The sequence below is a fragment of the Salmo salar genome, chromosome 14, assembly GCF_965601325.2.
Source record: "Salmo salar chromosome 14, fSalSal1, whole genome shotgun sequence".
Taxonomy (NCBI): Eukaryota; Metazoa; Chordata; class Actinopteri; order Salmoniformes; family Salmonidae; genus Salmo; species Salmo salar.
Genome location: NC_138304.1, coordinates 35,591,293 through 35,609,634, shown reverse-complemented (window position 1 = coordinate 35,609,634; position 18,342 = coordinate 35,591,293). Strand labels below are relative to the sequence as shown.

General features: G+C 41.8%; 3 protein-coding genes across 6 annotated transcripts; 2 read left to right on the top strand and 1 right to left on the bottom strand.

Annotated features, from left to right (window-relative positions):
* Positions 1–6,155: 6,155 nt before the first annotated feature.
* LOC106569310 (guanine nucleotide-binding protein G(I)/G(S)/G(O) subunit gamma-5) lies at positions 6,156–7,343 on the top strand. The gene is made up of 3 exons (XM_014140529.2): positions 6,156–6,330; positions 6,724–6,887; positions 7,062–7,343. The coding sequence occupies exons 1-2, from the start codon at positions 6,196–6,198 to the stop codon at positions 6,847–6,849; spliced, it is 261 nt and encodes an 86-aa protein (XP_013996004.1). The 5' UTR covers positions 6,156–6,195; the 3' UTR covers positions 6,850–6,887; positions 7,062–7,343.
* Positions 7,344–8,113: 770 nt separating this feature from the next.
* Positions 8,114–10,516, bottom strand: LOC106569309 (sterile alpha motif domain-containing protein 13-like). Of its 4 annotated transcripts, none has more exons than XM_014140527.3 (5): positions 10,316–10,508; positions 9,697–9,820; positions 8,898–8,940; positions 8,676–8,787; positions 8,114–8,583 (listed from the first exon to the last, which is right to left on the bottom strand). In XM_014140527.3, the coding sequence occupies exons 3-5, from the start codon at positions 8,933–8,935 to the stop codon at positions 8,434–8,436; spliced, it is 300 nt and encodes a 99-aa protein (XP_013996002.1). In that variant the 5' UTR covers positions 8,936–8,940; positions 9,697–9,820; positions 10,316–10,508; the 3' UTR covers positions 8,114–8,433. The 4 variants fall into 4 exon arrangements, with proteins under 4 accessions (XP_013996002.1, XP_013996001.1, XP_013996003.1 ...); XM_014140526.3 differs by having other exon boundaries at positions 9,701–9,820; XM_014140528.3 differs by lacking the exon at positions 9,697–9,820 and having other exon boundaries at positions 10,316–10,516.
* Positions 10,517–10,583: 67 nt separating this feature from the next.
* On the top strand, positions 10,584–13,118 carry fuz (fuzzy planar cell polarity protein). The gene is made up of 2 exons (XM_014140525.3): positions 10,584–10,805; positions 11,177–13,118. The coding sequence occupies exon 2, from the start codon at positions 11,283–11,285 to the stop codon at positions 12,615–12,617; it is 1,335 nt and encodes a 444-aa protein (XP_013996000.1). The 5' UTR covers positions 10,584–10,805; positions 11,177–11,282; the 3' UTR covers positions 12,618–13,118.
* Positions 13,119–18,342: the final 5,224 nt, after the last annotated feature.

Here is an 18,342-nt window from a genome sequence, read left to right as displayed (position 1 = left end):
AATGTACACAATTCCAAGCAGGAAAACCCTTTCAAAATCACTTATTCCACAACTGTACGAGAGCACACAGGCTTCAGTGTGGGAAAGAGTCCAAAAAGCTACTGCAGTTTGCCTTACCACTGACTGCTGGACATCAAGGGTAACCACTTCTTACATGTCACTTCATTGAAGATTTTTTTGATGTCTAGCTGTCTTCTGGACTGCTTTGAGTTCAGCGACAGACACACCTCAGAGAACTTGACAGAGGAACTGTTGAGAGTGGCCAGAGAATGGCAAGTAGATGGAAAAGTGGTCTGTTGTGTTAGCAACAATGCAGCTAACATAACCAAAGCCATGAAAATGTTTAAATGGACCCATCATCCATGTCTGGCCCACACAATCAACCTGATTGTAAGAGATGCTCTGAAGGTGATGAAGCCCACCGTGGACACAGTGAAATCAGCTGTGGAATACTTCCACAGGAGCACAGTAGGTGGTGAAAAACTAAAGTCTACACAATGCCAGATGGGGATGCCTGAGCTGAGGCCTAAACAAGACTGCACTACAAGGTGGAATTCAACATTTTGTATGTTGAAGCTATTTCTTGAGTCAAAGGATGCCATCATCTCTACCCTGGCCATTGTCAATGTACCTGTTGATGCTCTGACCCAAGAGGAATGGGAGGTGGTGGAGGAGGTGTGCAGAGTCCTGGTAACCCTTAGAGCAGGTCACTGTGGAGATCAGTGGAGAGAGGTACCGTAAGCAGTTATTACTACATTATTTAATCCAGTATTATATATGTATATGAGGAGTAGATGAGAATGCATTGTCAGTAGACATAACATGAACCTGAACTAATAAGTTACTATCTTTTCAGCTATGTGACAGACTCAAAAATGATACTCCTGTCTAAAGGTCTGCAGCAAATCACAGCCAGCCGCCAGAGAGAAGCAAATGTAACTACAGGACATGTGACAGAGTTGATGGACACTATGTTCATCAATCGACAGAAAGTTCCACAGAATGGAATATAATCATGTGCTATCAGACACCGCTGCTCATGAGAAGTTAGACTTCAGTGATGCCAGAGCGATTGATGAGGCTCTTCAAAGAATTACCTCAGCAGCAGGGAGGGACAGCCCCAGCAGTCAGCTGGCTCAGGCACCAGGAAGAAGAAAGAGTAGATGGAGCAGAAGCACCAGCAGTAGTGCCACAAACGTCTGCTGTTTGGATGCTGTTGACGAGAGAGCAACTGGGGATGCAGCACGAAGGTATCCCTCAGCAGATGCCATAATGGAGGTCAAAACCTATTTGGAGGAGCCCCTCTTCTGAGCTGGTGGGAGAACAAGGCCTCTGTCTACCCACGGCTTACTAAAGTCATGACAGGGATAGACTGCATAGTGGCCACGTCTGTTCCCTCTGAGAGGGTCTTCTCGATAACGAGACAAATAATTACTGAGAGAAGAAACCGCATCAGCCCCTCAAAAAGGGAGGTAGCTTGTATTTCTGAATGCCAATCTCTCATCAAAGCAAAATATGGTCAGCATTGCTGTGCGCTGCTGGTTAAAACATGGCAATAAAGAAGAGAGAAAAGAGGGACCAGTTTAATGTTTTAAGTGGGATGCTGCAGTTTTGCACATTGTTATTTATTTTTCTTTGATGTGGTGCAATATTATATTATGCTGTTCAGATTGCATTATTTTTTTAATGTTACATTTATATGCACTTTGTTTATATACTGTAATGAAACAGCAGGGAGCAGGTCTCGAACCTTCTAGGTCTCGACCTTCTTGGCCGAAGTCCAGCGCGCTATTGACTGTGCCGCAAAAGCATGCTCAAGCGGCAGTGTCGATTTCCGCGGTTATAAACACAGGGGCGTTACAATACATTAAAAAGTTGTACTTTAAATGCAAATGTTTAATAGCATTCTTTTTCATAAAAAAACAATGCATTTTTAAATACATTGTGGTTCATTTAATAAGAATCGTTTTAACACCAATCATAGTCAAACTATCGCAAACTGTTTGACTTGAAAAAAATACAAAACAAATTATTTTTAAGAGCCGTTTGGGAGCCAAAAGAGCCGGTTCTTTTTGGTGAGCTGAGCCGAACGAGCCGGCTCACTGAAAAGAGCCGGAATGCCCATCACTATTGAACTTCTTTACTTCGTACAAAACTCACGCCTCCGTTCACGCACCGTGCCTGATACATTCTTAAAGCAACAGTATTCAATACTCAACTGAGCTAAGACACCATATTACTGAACACAACAGTAAATTATGAGTGTTGGTGTGCCCCAGGCTATCCGTCAATAAAACAAACTGTGCCATCTCGTTTGAAAAGATTCATACTTTTACTTTTGATAAAGATTATTTTAGCAATTACATTTACCTTTGATACTTAAATATACTGCTCAAAGAAATAAAGGGAACACTTAACCTCTATGGGCTAGGTGGGACGCGTCCCATCTACGTAACAGCCACTGGCAGCCTGTGGCGCGATTTTCAAAACCTTAAAAATCCTATTACTTCAATTTCTCAAACATATGACTATTTTACAGCTATTTAAAGACAAGACTCTCGTTAATCTAACCACACTGTCCGATTTCAAAAAGGCTTTACAACGAAAGCAAAACATTAGATTATGTCAGCAGAGTACCAAACCAGAAATAATCAGACACCCATTTTTCAAGCCAGCATATAATGTCACCAAAACCCAGAAGACAGCTAAATGCAGCACTCACCTTTGATGATCTTCATCAGATGACAACCCTAGGACATTATGTTATACAATACATGCATGTTTTGTTCAATCAAGTTCATATTTATATCAAAAACCAGCTTTTTACATTAGCATGTGACGTTCAGAACTAGCATACCCCCGCAAACTTCCGGGGAATTCGCTAACACCCGGCAAGTTTAGCACTCACCATAATCATATTTACTATTATAAAAGTTTGATTACCTTTTGTTGTCTTCGTCAGAATGCACACCCAGGACTGCTACTTCAATAACAAATGTTGGTTTGGTCCAAAATAAAAATAGTAAAGAAGTGTCGTGCGCATGGCGCAATTCGTGACAATAAAATTCTAAATATTCCATTACCGTACTTCGAAGCATGTCAACCGCTGTTTAAAATCAATTTTTTACACCATTTTTCTCGTAGAAAAGCGATAATATTCCGACAGGGAATCTCCTTTTCGGCAAACAGAGGAAAAAATCCCAAAGGCGGGGGCGGTCGGGTCACGCGCATAAGCCCAGTGTCTCTTGATGGGCCACTTGAGAAAGCCGATAATGTGTTTCAGCCTGGGGCTGGAATGACGACATTCTGTTTTTTCCCGGGCTCTGAGCGCCTATGGACGACGTGGGAAGTGTCACGTTAGAGCAGAGATCCTTAGTAAATGATAGAGATGGAAAAGAAGTTCAAGAAATGGTCAGACAGGCCACTTCCTGTAAAGGAATCTCTCAGGTTTTGACCTGCCATTTGAGTTCTGTTATACTCACAGACACCATTCAAACAGTTTTAGAAAATTTAGGGTGTTTTCTATCCATATGTAATAAGTATATGCATATTCTAGTTACTGGGTAGGAGTGGTAACCAGATTAAATCGGGTATGTTTTTTATCCAGCCGTGTCAATACTGCCCCCTAGCCCTAACAGGTTAAACAACACATCCTAGATCTGAATGAAAGAAATAATCATATTCAATATTTTTTTCTTTACATAGTTGAATGTGCTGACAACAAAATCACACAAAAATAATCAATGGAAATCCAATTTATCAACCCATGGAGGTCTGGATTTGGAGTCACACTCAAAATTAAAGTGGAAAACCACACTACAGGCTGATCCAACTTTGATGTAATGTCCTTAAAACAAGTCAAAATGAGGCTCAGTAGTGTGTGTGGCCTCCACATGCCTGTATGACCTCCCTACAATGCCTGGGCATGCTCCTGATGAGGTGGCGGATGGTCTCCTGAGGGATCTCCTCCCAGACCTGGTCTAAAGCATCCGCCAACTCCTGGACAGTCTGTGGTACAACGTGGCTTTGGTGGATGGAGCGAGACATGATGTCCCAGATGTGCTCAATTGGATTCAGGTCTGGGGAACGGGCGGGCCAGGCATCAATGCCTTCCTCTTGCAGGAACTGCTGACACACTCCAGCCACATGAGGTCTAGCATTGTCTTGCATTAGGAGGAACCCAGGGCCAACCGCACCAGCATATGGTCTCACAAGGGGTCTGAGGATCTCAACTCGGTACCTAATGGAAGTCAGGCTACCTCTGGCGAGCACATGGAGGGCTGTGCAGCCCCCCAAAGAAATGCCACCCCACACCATGACTGACCCACCGCCAAACCGGTCATGCTGGAGGATGTTGCAGGCAGCAGAACGTTCTCCACGGCGTCTCCAGACTCTGTCACGTCTGTCACGTGCTCAGTGTGAACCTGCTTTCATCTGTGAAGAGCACAGGGTGCCAGTGGCGAATTTGCCAATCTTGGTGTTCTCTGGCAAATTCCAAACGTCCTGCACGGTGTTGGGCTGTAAGCACAACCCCCATCTGTGGACGTCGGGCCCTCATACCACCCTCATGGAGTCTGTTTCTGACCGTTTGAGCAGACACATGCACATTTGTGGCCTGCTGGAGGTCATTTTGCAGGGCTCTGGCAGTACTTCTCCTGCTCCTTCTTGCACAAAGGCGGAGGTAGCGGTCCTGCTGCTGGGTTGTTGCCCTCCTACGGCCTCCTCCACGTCTCCTGATGTACTGGCCTGTCTCCTGGTAGCGCCTCCATGCTCTGGACACTACGCTGACAGACACAGCAAACCTTGCCACAGCTCCCATTGATGTGCCATCCTGGATGAGCTGCACTACCTGAGCCACTTATGTGGGTTGTAGACTCTGTCTCATGCTACCACTAGAGTGAAAGCACCGCCAGCATTCAAAAGTGACCAAAACATCAGCCAGGAAGCATAGGAACTGAGAAGTTGTCTGTGGTCCCCACCTGCAGAACCATTCCTTTATTGGGGGTGTCTTGCTAATTGCCTATAATTTCCACCTGTTGTCTATTCCATTTGCACAACAGCATGTGAAATTTATTGTCAATCAGTGTTGCTTCCTAAGTGGACAGTTTGATTTCACAGAAGTGTGATTGACTTGGAGTTAAACAACACAATGTAAGTGTTCCCTTTATTTTTTTGAGCAGTGTATATTTAAAACCAAATACTTTTACTCAAGTAGAATTTTACTGATTGAATTTCTTTTACTAGAGTCATTTTCTATTAAGGTATCTTTACTTTCACTCAAGTATGACAATGTAGTACTTTTTCCAACTCTGCCAGCACACCTGTTAATTCACAACTTTTTCTCGATTTCGTCCGCACTACTCGCCGCCATTTCCCATTAACTTCTTAACACATTTCTGCAATAGCGAAACAAGATTCAACGAAATCAAACAACTCTCATTTGTAGTCAAACAATCAGTCACATTTTTTAATTAAATTTTTTTATTTCACCTTTATTTAACCAGGTAGGCAAGTTGAGAACAAGTTCTCATTTACAATCGCGACCTGGCCAAGATAAAGCAAAGCAGTTCGACACATACAACAACACAGAGTTACACATGGAGTAAAACAAATATACAGTCAATAATACAGTAGAAAAATAAGTCTATATACAATGTGAGCAAATGAGGTTAGCTTCTAGGCTCCTCCTTACACAGTTTAACCGAGAACGTGTCTCTCTAAATCATGTCCAAACAATTGAATTGGCTGATAGGTGCACTCCAATCAAGTTGTAGTGACATCTCAATGATGCCCAAGGAAATTGGATGCACCTGAGCTCAATTTGGAGTGTCATAGCAAAGGATGTGAATACTTGTAATTTAAATATTTTTATATTTCATTTTCAATATGTTTGCAAACATTTCTAAAATCATGTTTTCACTTTCATTATGGGGTATTGTGTGTGTAGATGGGTGAGAGAAAAACATATATATTTAATGAATTTTGAATGCACAACAAAATGAGTAAGCCAATGGGTGTGACTACTTTCTCGTGTTTATGTGCTACTGTAATTTATAGTATATTTTTACTACTAATATATTAATTACTGCTGGCAAGAAAGGCGTTTCACTACTTCTGCACGTGACAATATTTTGAAAGTTGAGTCGCGGTCGCTTACTGAGCCACACTGCGACTGCGCAGAAGATTCAAAACCGGATGTGTGATCAACTATTCGATTTGTCTCCGCTTCTTTTCTACAAAATAGCAAAGATGTCTGGCTCATCAAATCTCGTTGCGATGAAGAAAGTTGTCCAGCAGCTGCGTTTTGAAGCGAGCATCAACAGAGTGAAGGTAATGTATTTCACACTCAAACATACTTGATAAACCTGCTCAGGGAAACTAGTCAGCTAACATCAGTATCTAGCTAACAGTGGCTAATAGCTAGCTAAGGGCGTGGAATCTAGGCACAGAAATGGTGATCTTGCGAGAACCCAATATTTCGCTTAATCGTCTCTAATGGAATTGGAATTGTCGGTCATTATTGCGTGTGGCCTACTGCCCTAAGATCATTCATAGCCTAGTTTACGGATTTGTGTTCACACCTGATAGCTAATATTGGCAACATCCATTCAAGGGGGATAGTTGTAGGAGTCTTTAAAACTAGCAATGAGTGCAATGTTACCCGTTGCAACAGGTCGTTTTTTTTGTTCACAACTATATTCCTGTATTATGGTTTCTGTTCAGGTGTCCCAGGCAGCAGCAGACCTTCAGCAGTTCTGCATGCAGAATGCCCTCCAGGACCCCCTACTCACTGGGGTCTCCTCCAGCACCAACCCCTTCAGACCACAGAAGGTGTGCTCCTTCTTGTGAGACAGACTCATAGGACAGACAAACCACAGCATTATTTGGTGAGTCTCCCCTCTTGTCAAAACAAAAATGTTCTCTTCTGGTTGTGTATGTAGTCCTTCATTGGCCTGGAATCCAAACGGAATCAGTGTGGATTGCAGACTAGTATTTGGTTGCAATGCAGAGAAATTCAAGATGCATGCATGTGCTTATCTCACTCTGTTCCTGTCTTGCAGGCCTTCGTTTCGATGCTACAGGGAAAAAGTTGACCTCAACACTGCTATTCATTTCTCATGGCATTCCACTGCCACAGAATCTCATGAAGTGTAGAATAGCATTTCAGAAATCATGTAAGGAAGACTTGCCATCTATTTTCAGCAAACCACCTTAAAGGAAATGATTACAGGTTTATTTTTCATGGCACAGGATGGTTTTCAAGTAAATTATTGTGCCTTTTTTTCTATTTTATTCATTGTTGACTTTTTGTATTTAGAAATTAAAACATTCTTCTTTCTCTACATGATTGTTTGCTAATTGTTCTTTGGTCAGACTGAGTGGTATCTCAAATCATTAGATGCAAGTAGTTTATTTCATAACAGAATGCAAACAGAGCACCTTAACAATACAAAAGGGAAAGTACTACTTTTGATAAAAACATCCATATCCAAAACAATAAAAAAAGCCACCCTTTTAAGATGAAAGAATATGGTAAATAAGGAAATCAAAGAACACTTATTAACCTATATTCCCCACCCCCAAGTGCTTAAATATACAGTCTGGGATCTTAAGCACAAATTCTTAACATATCATATGAAATGGGTGACATGGTACACAAACGGGGACCCGTTTTGGCTTGTAAGCACCACTTTAAAAACTACAGGCTGAAATTATAAAGTTCCCAGAGCATCACTTTAAATAGAGAATTGATGTACATGATGCTTAAAGATACTGATTTGATCATCTAATATTCATAGTGGCTCATTAGGGAAAAAATTCAGTGATGGAGAAACAGTAATTCTAAGACTATGGTTCAAACACATTTCCTCCAACTAATTACCATGCAATTTTTTCTGAAATCAAAACCGTGTTCAAAAGTTCGTATATAATGAAAATATCAAGACAAGGTTAAGACATTTATCAGCAGGTCAGACATTTAGTGCACCTTTGCGTCCATCTGAAAAGGACTGTCCCCTAAATTAACCAATTCGGTTGAATCCACTTCAGTAGCATGCTTGATTAGAATATTTTTAAACTAACTCAGAAGGAAAAAAAAACCTGTACAGTGTACTTTAAGACCTGTAAAATAATTTTATTCAAATAAAGGAATCAAGTCCTTACTTTCATAAACGAATATCATCACTCAGTTAACTAAAAACTGTATGATCACTGCCATGTCTTTGTAAATTAATTTCACGGCGTAAACCATTTGGCATCGGTCATCACTTCAAGTAAAAGAACATTGACTTTGCATAAGGATGCAAATGAGTTTTCTAAGCACCAACATCTTCTGCTGTCCATAAACGTCTTCGGCCTGGTCTGTCCGTCCAGCCTCTCAACCCTCCTCCATAGATGACTGTCCTGTTGCACATGGAAGAGCATGGGGTGATGCTATGATGCATTAGCATTACTCTTCAGATGCTGGGTCTGGAGTGGCTTCACATGGTACTCGTAGATCTTCAGTGCTGGCCCCAGTTTGATGGACAGGCCTGTCAGGACATCGTTCCGCGTCATCAGAAGCAGAGACTTTCCATCGATTTCCTACGAAAAGAAGGGATTGGGAAGCTCTGACCCATGAGAGAGAGAAGAATGTGGAACTTGCAAGGTTAGTAAATTATGTTCTGTTCATTTACCTGGTCCTGGAAAGCAGTAGCCTGCTCTTCAAATCCTGCAGCTTTGAAATAGTTAACGACATCAGTAACCGCCCAGTCAGCAGGATCCGGCAGCTGTCCGTTCTCCACCTTACTAGAAAGACAGAACAGAGAGGACAGGATAAATGGATATAGGGACAAGGCAGAAGGCCAATCTTATCCCTCATCTATAGCCTCAGAAGGAAGACCACCCTCTAAACTTACGGCTTGGCTTCCACTGATCCATTGGTTTTGTTCTCCATTCCAGCTAGTAAAATAAAAAATCAAAGTTAGATTTGTAGAAAAGAGAACGCAAGAATCTAATCCAAAACTAGATTAGGTTTACTAAATAAACCCAAGGTCTGTCATGAACTGAATACATTCACTACTTGCATGAAGTTTGTTCAATATAATACGATGTGTTGAGAGGTTATCTGGAAATTGATCAATTGGGTTTCTGAAACCAACTACAGAGCATCTGATGTACTGAGTGTTGAATAGAGAAGCCAGAGTTGATTTGGAACAAAAAAATTCAATGATGCAATACTGACATGCATGAGTACTCAGTTGCTAAGCAACATGGATGTGGAGAACTTGACACTGTTGAAATAGTAGGGTAAAAATGCATAGACCAGAAAGTGCATTTAATGATGCCCAAAAAGCACAGTCTTCATTGGATGATGGATATGGGCCATAAAGGGTATACATAACAAACGTGGAGGATATGATCATCCCATCACAGTAGTGGGCACACTGGAATACAAAGAGAGGTATGTGGGTTCATTAGTTGTGGATTCTGCTCTGATCAAAAGCCAAGGAACTCGTTGTGCTCAGATGAGTCAATTTCAAAGACAGAGGAGCCATTTAAAGTCCCCTTATCTGCATTCTTAGAACTCCCCTATTCAATGAACATCTTCTACATGACCATGTGGTTTTATCATGAGCTGTATAGTCCATAATTTACCCAAAGCCAATCTGTCTGTATTTGTGAAGCATTGCATATAGTTCAGTATTAGCTACCTACCTACCAATCTACCAGATGCTACCTACAGTCTTGGATTTTCAGCAGGTTATCTTTGGATGGCCAATTTCCACCAGAAACTTCACTCTCACAGTTCTAACTTTAGACACTGCATTTCATTCAGGACCTATGCACATCAGTGGAAAGAAAGATCGCGGATCGTGATGATATTGTGGACAATATTACAATGTGTAACATAAATCAGATGCAGCATGAAATATGGAGTAACTCATTACAATCTTGGAATAAGGAAAGCGCAATTCAGGCTACTTTATCTATTACTATAGCTTGATACCTTAAATTATCTTATTGACACCATGAGCATTTCTTACTGACTTTTTAAAAAATGTATTTTTTTTATCTCATCTAACATGTTATACGTTTTGTCAATAAGTATGTCTTGCTAATGCAGTGTTTCCCAAACTCGGTGCACGTTTTGTTTTTTGCCCTAGTACTACACAGCTGATTAAAAATAATCAACTAATCATCTAGCTTTGATTATTTGAATCAACTGTGTAGTGTTAGGTCAAAAAACAAAACCTGCACCCCTTGGGGTCCCGAGGACCGAGTTCGGGAAACGCTGCGCTAACGTGTTCCGCTTCAGTCTATATTTGACACTTACCTTTTTATTGTTTATTAGTTGGCTTCGTTGATAGTTCTTCTGACAGCGTAAATGAATATCCTGTTTATTCACGAATGTATGCCTGGCGCGGCGCAGTTTATTCGATCTATAAACGACCTAAACTCCTCAAACTAATTCAATCATTCTGTTCTAATGTTGAAAGGATCTGTGAATTGTCATGCGCCGCCTAGACAATACGCTCGTGAACAGCCGCAACATTCTCGAACCTGACTGGCCAGTTCACCAGAGGCAAAGGCGGAAATAGGAAGAGGGATTATGCAGCCGTAAACACTGATCTAAAGTCAGTTTATTTTATTTATTCTCCAAGTGGTAAATTAGGATTCTGGTATGATAAACTGATGTAAGATCTGCTTTAGAGACATCATCTGATTGATTGAATGGATCATGTGAGAACGGCCAGGGCCAGTTGCTGTGGAAACGTGAATGGAGTCAACTCGTTTCGTGATGGAAGAAATTCATCAAAGAAAAAGTAAGAGGGGAAAAAAACATTAGATAGTGAGCCATCTATTTGCCGGCAACACGTATTTTGGTAAAATAGCTAGCTACCAAGTTTATTTCGATCATTTTGTCCTGTTTACAGTGAAAAAGTTATCGCTACGTTAGCTAGCTAGCTAGCTAGCTTGCTGTCTAGCGTTAGTTGACTTGAAAACAATGAAAAAGAGAGGTCGTATTTTGCGTGTTTGCTTAGTTATAGTAACTAGCTAAATGCTTAAAAGTTGTCTGCAAATACACATCTGCGACATGTTTGCATGACAAGTGATATCTGCTTGTATGCATTATGTAATCACGATCTATTATATAACTTCTTGTTGCATGCATCTGCTCCTGTTTTCTTGCAAGTGTCCCATAACCATGGACTAGAGCTGAATCTTCGCCATCATTAAACCAGAGGGCCAGTCAGTGGATGGTTCAGGAGGACAGCGCCTAGCCTGACCACCCCAGCCACATGATGCTCCAACAGGCAGGCTCTGTGCAGCTTCTCTGCCTCACTGCCAACAGTGGGGTTCCTCTCTTCACCCGGGGGGCCTCTAAGCAACTCCCCTTCTCAGTCATCGGCTCCCTGAACGGTGTGCACATGTTCGGAGCGGGCCAGGGGGTGGTGCTGGCTGGCTGTGAGACTGATCGCGGAGGCCGGATGGTGTGGAGGGTATTTCAGGACAGCGTGATGCTCATAGCGGTGAGCAGCGGTGGGCAGGCCCAGCAGGAAGGTGGTGGTGCAGGAGAAGAAGACCTCCACCTGCGGCGCCTGCTGGAGAACGTGTGGAACTGCATGGTGCTAGTGCTGGGGCAGGATGAGCTGGCCAGCTTGAGGAACGTGGAGCGGCTGAAGAGGGACCTGCGCTCCTGCTACCGCCTCATCGACCAGCTCCTGGAGGGGGGACAAGGACAGGAGGGAATTATGGGGGACCTGACACATTGCGCGGACTGCCTGCTGCCCCCCAACGCCACCCTGCTTCAGGAGGGCCTAGACGGCTTTACCCAGGCTGCAGATAGCGAGTTTGGCTGCCTGATGGTCCACGGACGGATAGCCACCGCCACGGAAAAATGGTGGCGTCTGGCGCCGCAGGAAGTGGTTCTCCTATCCGTTCTGGCCCGCTCTCTCTCCCTCTCAGGCTCTGCGTCCTGTGACACCCCTGTCTTCCTGCCCCAGGGCAGCCCCACGGTGGCACATCGCCTGCTCCGCTTCCAGCTGCTTCCGGGGGCGGATGTGTGCGTGCTGTGCGGCCCCAGTCCCACCCTGCACAGGTCTGAGAGCGAGCTAGTGGGTTGTTTCTGGTCTCCTCTACTGGAGGCCCTGAGAGGCAGCCTGGCCGTGGGGGAGCGCTGCCTGCCAGGCTCTGTGACCCTCCGCCCTGATGTCCTGGCTCTGCTGCTCATCAACAGAGAGTCCCGTCGCTCTGTCTCCTGTGTGAAAGCCATCATTACTAACCCCAACCATCCTCCCAGTGACCATCCTCTGCCCTCCAAGGCACGCTGCTGGGAGCTGCTCAGGCTCTTCTACACTTTTACCACCACTCGCTACTTTCCTCTGGAGGAGTCCCCGGCCCTGACCCCAGGGGAGAAGGCCCAACGTGGGGACTCCCTCCGGGAGGACTTTGCCCTGGGCTTCTCCCACCAGCCGCTGCAGTGCTACCTGGTGACTGAGGAGTGTAAGTGTTTTGGCCTGCAGACTGCCCAACATCAGCTCTACCTGCTTACCCCTCTCTCAGTGCCTACCTTCGCCCTACGCTCCGTGGCTACACAGACCCTCTCCACCATCACTTTAGCCACAGGATTTTAGGCCAGCTTTTATAATGGACATGGGCACATTGCTGTGAAACCTATGGATAGCGTTACACTGTTCACTATATCTACCACTTTCATCATAGACAACCATTATGGAGCAAGGAATGCTCCTTTTACCTCAATTTGATACTCCAGAATATTCTTGTGTGTGTATGTGTATATATATATATATATATATATAAATAAATATAATCACACTTGATGGTTTTTGCGACTGCACTTGAAGAAAATTTCAAAGTTCTTAAAATTTTCCGGATTGACAGACCTTCATGTCTTAAAGTAATGATGGACTGTCATTTCTCTTTGCTTATTTGAGCTGTTATTGCCATAATATGGACTTGATCTTTTACCAAATAGGGTTATCTTCTGTATACCACCCCTGTTTAACACTTTTTTTGGTTACTACATGAGTCTGTGTTATGTCATAGTTTTGATGTCTTCACTATTATTCTACAATGTAGAAAATAGTAAAAATAAAGAAAGATCCTTGAATGAGTAGGCGTGTCCAAACTTTTGACTGTGTGTGTGTGTGTGTATATATATATATATATATATAAAATTGTTGCATTTTTATTTATATTCAGTATAAATGCAGAACCCCTGCAGTACCTCCGCGGACCCCTAGCAGGCTGCAAACCTGGTTGAATACCCAGGTTCTAGAAAAAAAAAAAGTGTATTTTTTATATATATATATTAAAGATTTTATGGAGTTACAGTTCATATAAGGAAATCAGTCAATTGAAATAAATAAATTAGGCCATAATCTATGGATTTCACATGACTGGGAATACACATATGCATCTGGTCACAGATACCTACAAAAAAAATGGGCCTCACAATGGGCTTCAGGATCTCACGGCATCTCTGTGCATTCAAATAGCCGTCGATAAAATGCAATTGTGTTCGTTGTCTGTAGCTTATGCCTGCCCATACCATAATCCCACCGCCACCATGGGGCACTGTTCTAAGAAAAAATAAGAGTTAAGAAAATATTTACTAAATCAAAATAAAGTAAAAACAATAACAATAAAATAACGAGGCTATATACATGGGGTACGGCCGGTACCAAGTCAATGTAGGGGGGGGTACAGGTTAATCGAGGTAATATGGGTAAGTAGGGGTAAAGAGTTGCAGCTGCGTCCCTGCCCAGTCATGTGAAATCCATAAATTCGGGCCTAATGAATTTATTGCAATTGACTAATTTCCTTATGTGAACTGTAACTCAGAAAAATCTTTGAAATTGTTGGATGTTGCGTTTTATACTTTTGTTCAGTATATATATATATATATATATATATATATATATATGTAAAAATGAAAAAGTACCCGCGAATAGGATACCAGTGCGGCAAGTACCTCTGCCTGCTGGTAAGCTTTCTTGACTCAGACATACATTTTTGCCAATACATGGCTAATCTTTGTTTAAACAGCTCTTCATAGCGAAAATGTGTTTCAAGTTACCCTTTTAGAGCATTGGGCCAGTAACCGAACGGTCGCTGGTTCGAATACCTGAGCCGAAAAGCTGAAAAAGCTGTCCGTGTGCCCTTGAGCAAGGTACTTAATCCCTAATTTGCTCCAGGGGCTCCGTACTACCATGGCTGACCCTGTAAAACAACACTTCACGTATCTGGTCTATGTGACAATAAAAAATATATTGTTTTATAGGCTATGTTAGTGTTTATAATTCCTCTTCCAATTATGACTTGTGGAGGTCAAAATAATGAAACACTATCTACAAAATCTATTAATTTTTTAAACATTGATTACTTCTTTCCATTAACATATATTTTTTTGCTAGAGTATGATGGGGGTCCCTGGGTCGCCGGTTTGCCTGGGAGGGTGTCCTTGGGAAAGAAAAGGTTGTTTCCTCTCACCGGCTCCTATACTTGACTTACAGAAGTGCTGTTGGAGGACCGACCGAGGGAAAGTGTTCAGCTGACCAAACATACCAGCAATGCGGGTTACGCAGGAAAATGTCCACATAGTTTTGGAGTATAGGTTGTTTATCAACATGTCAAGTGCTTGAAACTTCAGTGCTGTTACTGTGTCTATTTTCTTATGATCATAAATCGTTTTGACATAAACAATGTTTGTTTGAAATATTGTGTTTCAAAAACTCCTGTTTCTATTGAGTTACTGCTGATCGAGATAATTGGTATTTTTCACTGTTTTTATACATCTATGTGGATGAATGTCATCTACTTTTGAGTTGTCTGTTGTGTTATTTCTTTGTGTGCAATAGTGATATATACTTATAACATGGCTAAGGTTGCCCCCTACTAGTAAAAGAAAACAACTTGTTGTTGACCATGGTGAGAAACCAGGACAAGGATTTGTGTGGACATTTTTAAAGGAACTGAAATATTGGCTAAACTGTGGTGTCACCAGATGGCTGACCACAGAGAAAATATTGCTGAATGTTGGAAGTAAAGAAAAACTGAATAGCTTTTATATGCTGTAGTGTCCTGAATTGCAACAACATCTAAAAAGCACAGCACAAGAGACATCTTTTCCATGGGTATGTGTTTTTGCATGGAAAACCTTAGCCATTTTGGGTTATTGACTATTTTTCGACTTCCTATTGAGGATGTTGAAAGTATCAATAGGAGTCTGAGACAATGTGAAAGAGGTTTTAGATCACGTAAATGGTCTGGTGTAGGAATCTAAAATGAATGTGCAGCTAAATCTTAATCAAACTGGATCTGTTCCTCAGGACAGCCAAAATCAAGTCAGGGTCAAATAGTTGGAACATCTGGTCCTACTTTCACACAATAGTTGATGGTATGTCATAACTGTTTACTTTGGCAACACTTTCAAGCATCGCTGATACAATGATGACTGTATAGTTCAGTAGATTAACCATGAGGAAGATGGTTTCCCCCTGCTCTACCTGATTCCACTTTCTGTTCACTTCAGGCATGGATGAATGGGAGGATGACTGAACCTCTGGGCCATCAAGAACCAATCTCATGATGTTGCAAGAAGGAAACAAATCAAAGTAAGCACTTGAGCCACACTGCTTTTACGTTTCAGTAGCTGGTAATAAATAGATGCCATATGAGTACTGTCACGCGTGTCGTTAGAAATGGAGGACCAAAACGCAGCAGGTATGTGTATACTCATCCTCTTTATTTACGGGAAAAGAAGGAAAAAAACCAAACACGTATACAAAAATAACAAACCGATGAACGACAAAATAACAGTCTTGAAGGCACCACAGCAATCCAAGAACAATCTCCCACAAATACAAGACAAACACACCCAACTAATATAGGACTTCCAATCAAAGGCAACACCAAACAGCTGCCTTCAATTGGAAGTCCACCCCAATTAACTCAACATAGAAACACACTCACTAGACTACACATAGAAATACATAAACATAGACCATAACTCAAAACCCGGAAATAATAAATCAAACGCCCTCCTAACTAACACACCACCCTGAACCACATAAAACAAATACCCTCTGCCACGTCCTGACCAAACTACAATAACAATTAACCCTTATACTGGCCAGGACGTGACAAGTACATTGATTATACTCAAACCGTTCCATTTATTTCTGAAGCTTCAATGGCGTGAACTTTTAAATCTGTCTTGCTGTGTACTGCTCTCAACCCTTATCTTGTTTCCACTCAATGTACCTAGTGTCAAAGACCCAGATGAGTTTGCAATAAATTCTCATGAACTCAGAAGGTATGTTATTTGTTTTGTATGTTGTACAGAGGAACTGAGGAAGTGGTTTGCTCAGTATCTGCCATCAGCATATTGAGTCATATCTGAAGCTTTACTTGGTTCATATGACCCATGGTTACATTTGTTAGAGAAACCCTATAGTTGTGGTCACCAACATACACACACTCTAAATATTTTCGTTTTAGTCATTTAGCAGACGCTCTTATCCAGAGCGACTTACAGTTAGTTAGTGCATTCATCTTAAGATAGCTAGGTGAGACAACTTAATCTCTGTTATTTTTCCTCAAAAATGTAGCTATCAGCAAAGCCAGTGCTAGTAGGAAAAAGTTAATGAATGAGACTTGGGAGGAATATACTGTAACTCCTTTTTCCCAAGATGGTAGGCCTACGTAGATAAAAATGATGTTTTGGTGGAGTAATTTGGACTTTATCACTATAGTGGGCAGGGTGCTGAGCAATACTTGTTAGGACAAAAGAAACCATTAACAGATTGTATGCAGACGCTAGCAGGTATTAACAACTCTACCATAACATTAGTTAATGATCACATGTTACATCCATTGGGGACAGAGATCAAGCCATTGAGGGAAAGACCAACTGCAAAGCAGGAAAATTGTCTTTAAATAAATCCCCCTGTCTAAAACAATTTGGATCCATCGCATACTGTCCTTGGACCTAATTTAGATGCATGCAAATCAACAGTGCAATGATTTAGTTACGATAGGGACTGCTGCATATTGGAAGATACATGTATTGATTGTGAGCATAGCCCTTGGTAACTAAATTGTATGGTTGTATCTGAAACTGAGTGACTGATAGATTTCCAGGGTGGGAAGGGGGGTGATATTGAAAGGCATTGTGTGGAAAAAATGATGTTGACATACTCAAGAGCCCACGCAAAGCAACTTATCTAATCACACTTCTTTTTCAATTGCTACTTGGCTCTCTGCTTTGTTTTTACAACCATTGTGCTCAGTGTACTTTTGTACTAAGTTGATTTCTGTTTCATGGATGATTGTTTGGCCATGGAAGAAATTATCAATGGAGTTTTCTCCAGGAAACAGTGAAGATATGAAAGGTTGAATGGCTGGACTCTCCATTGGTGTCATGGTAGTGCTGTAGTACAATGAGATGCTTACTTGCGGGTGCACCCCTCAACTATGTGACAAAAATAAAAATAGAAGTAAAAAAAAATACAGACAAATAAAAGTTCAATAGAATAAAATAGAATAAAATTTGGCAGAGATATAAATCGCCTACATGGAAGGCACTCGAAACAAATGTATAGTAAAATATTGACTTACAGTATGGAGAGCAAAGTGTTTGAATTGTGCAATATGTTGTACAATAATAAAGGTGTGTGTGTGTATGGGTGCGTGTTGCAGAAGGACAGATGCTGTGTTTCTTCAGCAAATTGACAGGTTTGTTTGACAGCTGATATGTGACCCTATTCCTCTGTCAGGTCTGACCTTGTTCCTACACATTCCCAGAATACCACTGGCCTCAAATAACTGGACTCTGGGAGCTCAGAAAGGAAGCCCATCTTTAAAAAATAAATATTTAACTAGGCAAGTCAGTTAAAAACAAATTATTATTTACAATGACCGCCTAGCCCAGCCAAATCCTAACCCGGATGACGCTGGGCCAATTGTGCACCGCCCTGTGGGACTCCCAATCACGTGATACAGCCTGGAAACGAACCAGGGTCTGTAGTGACATCTCTAGCACTGAGATGCAGTGCCTTAGACCGCTGTGCCACTCGGGAGCCCTATCTTAATACAGAACTAAATCACTTTGACTAAATGATGTCCCTTATCAGTCCAATAAGACCACTTTGTTACTTGAAACTTTGTAAGTCAACGGTTGATCCGGTTCTTTGAGTCAAATCTGTCCACACTGTTGCAATGGAAATCTCCTATCCACTGTCACCATGCTCATCAACCCAATGATGTAATTAGGACAATTGCACTGGGGGTAAGGCCTACTGAAAGTAGTCTATATGAAAGGTTATTTAGGAATGC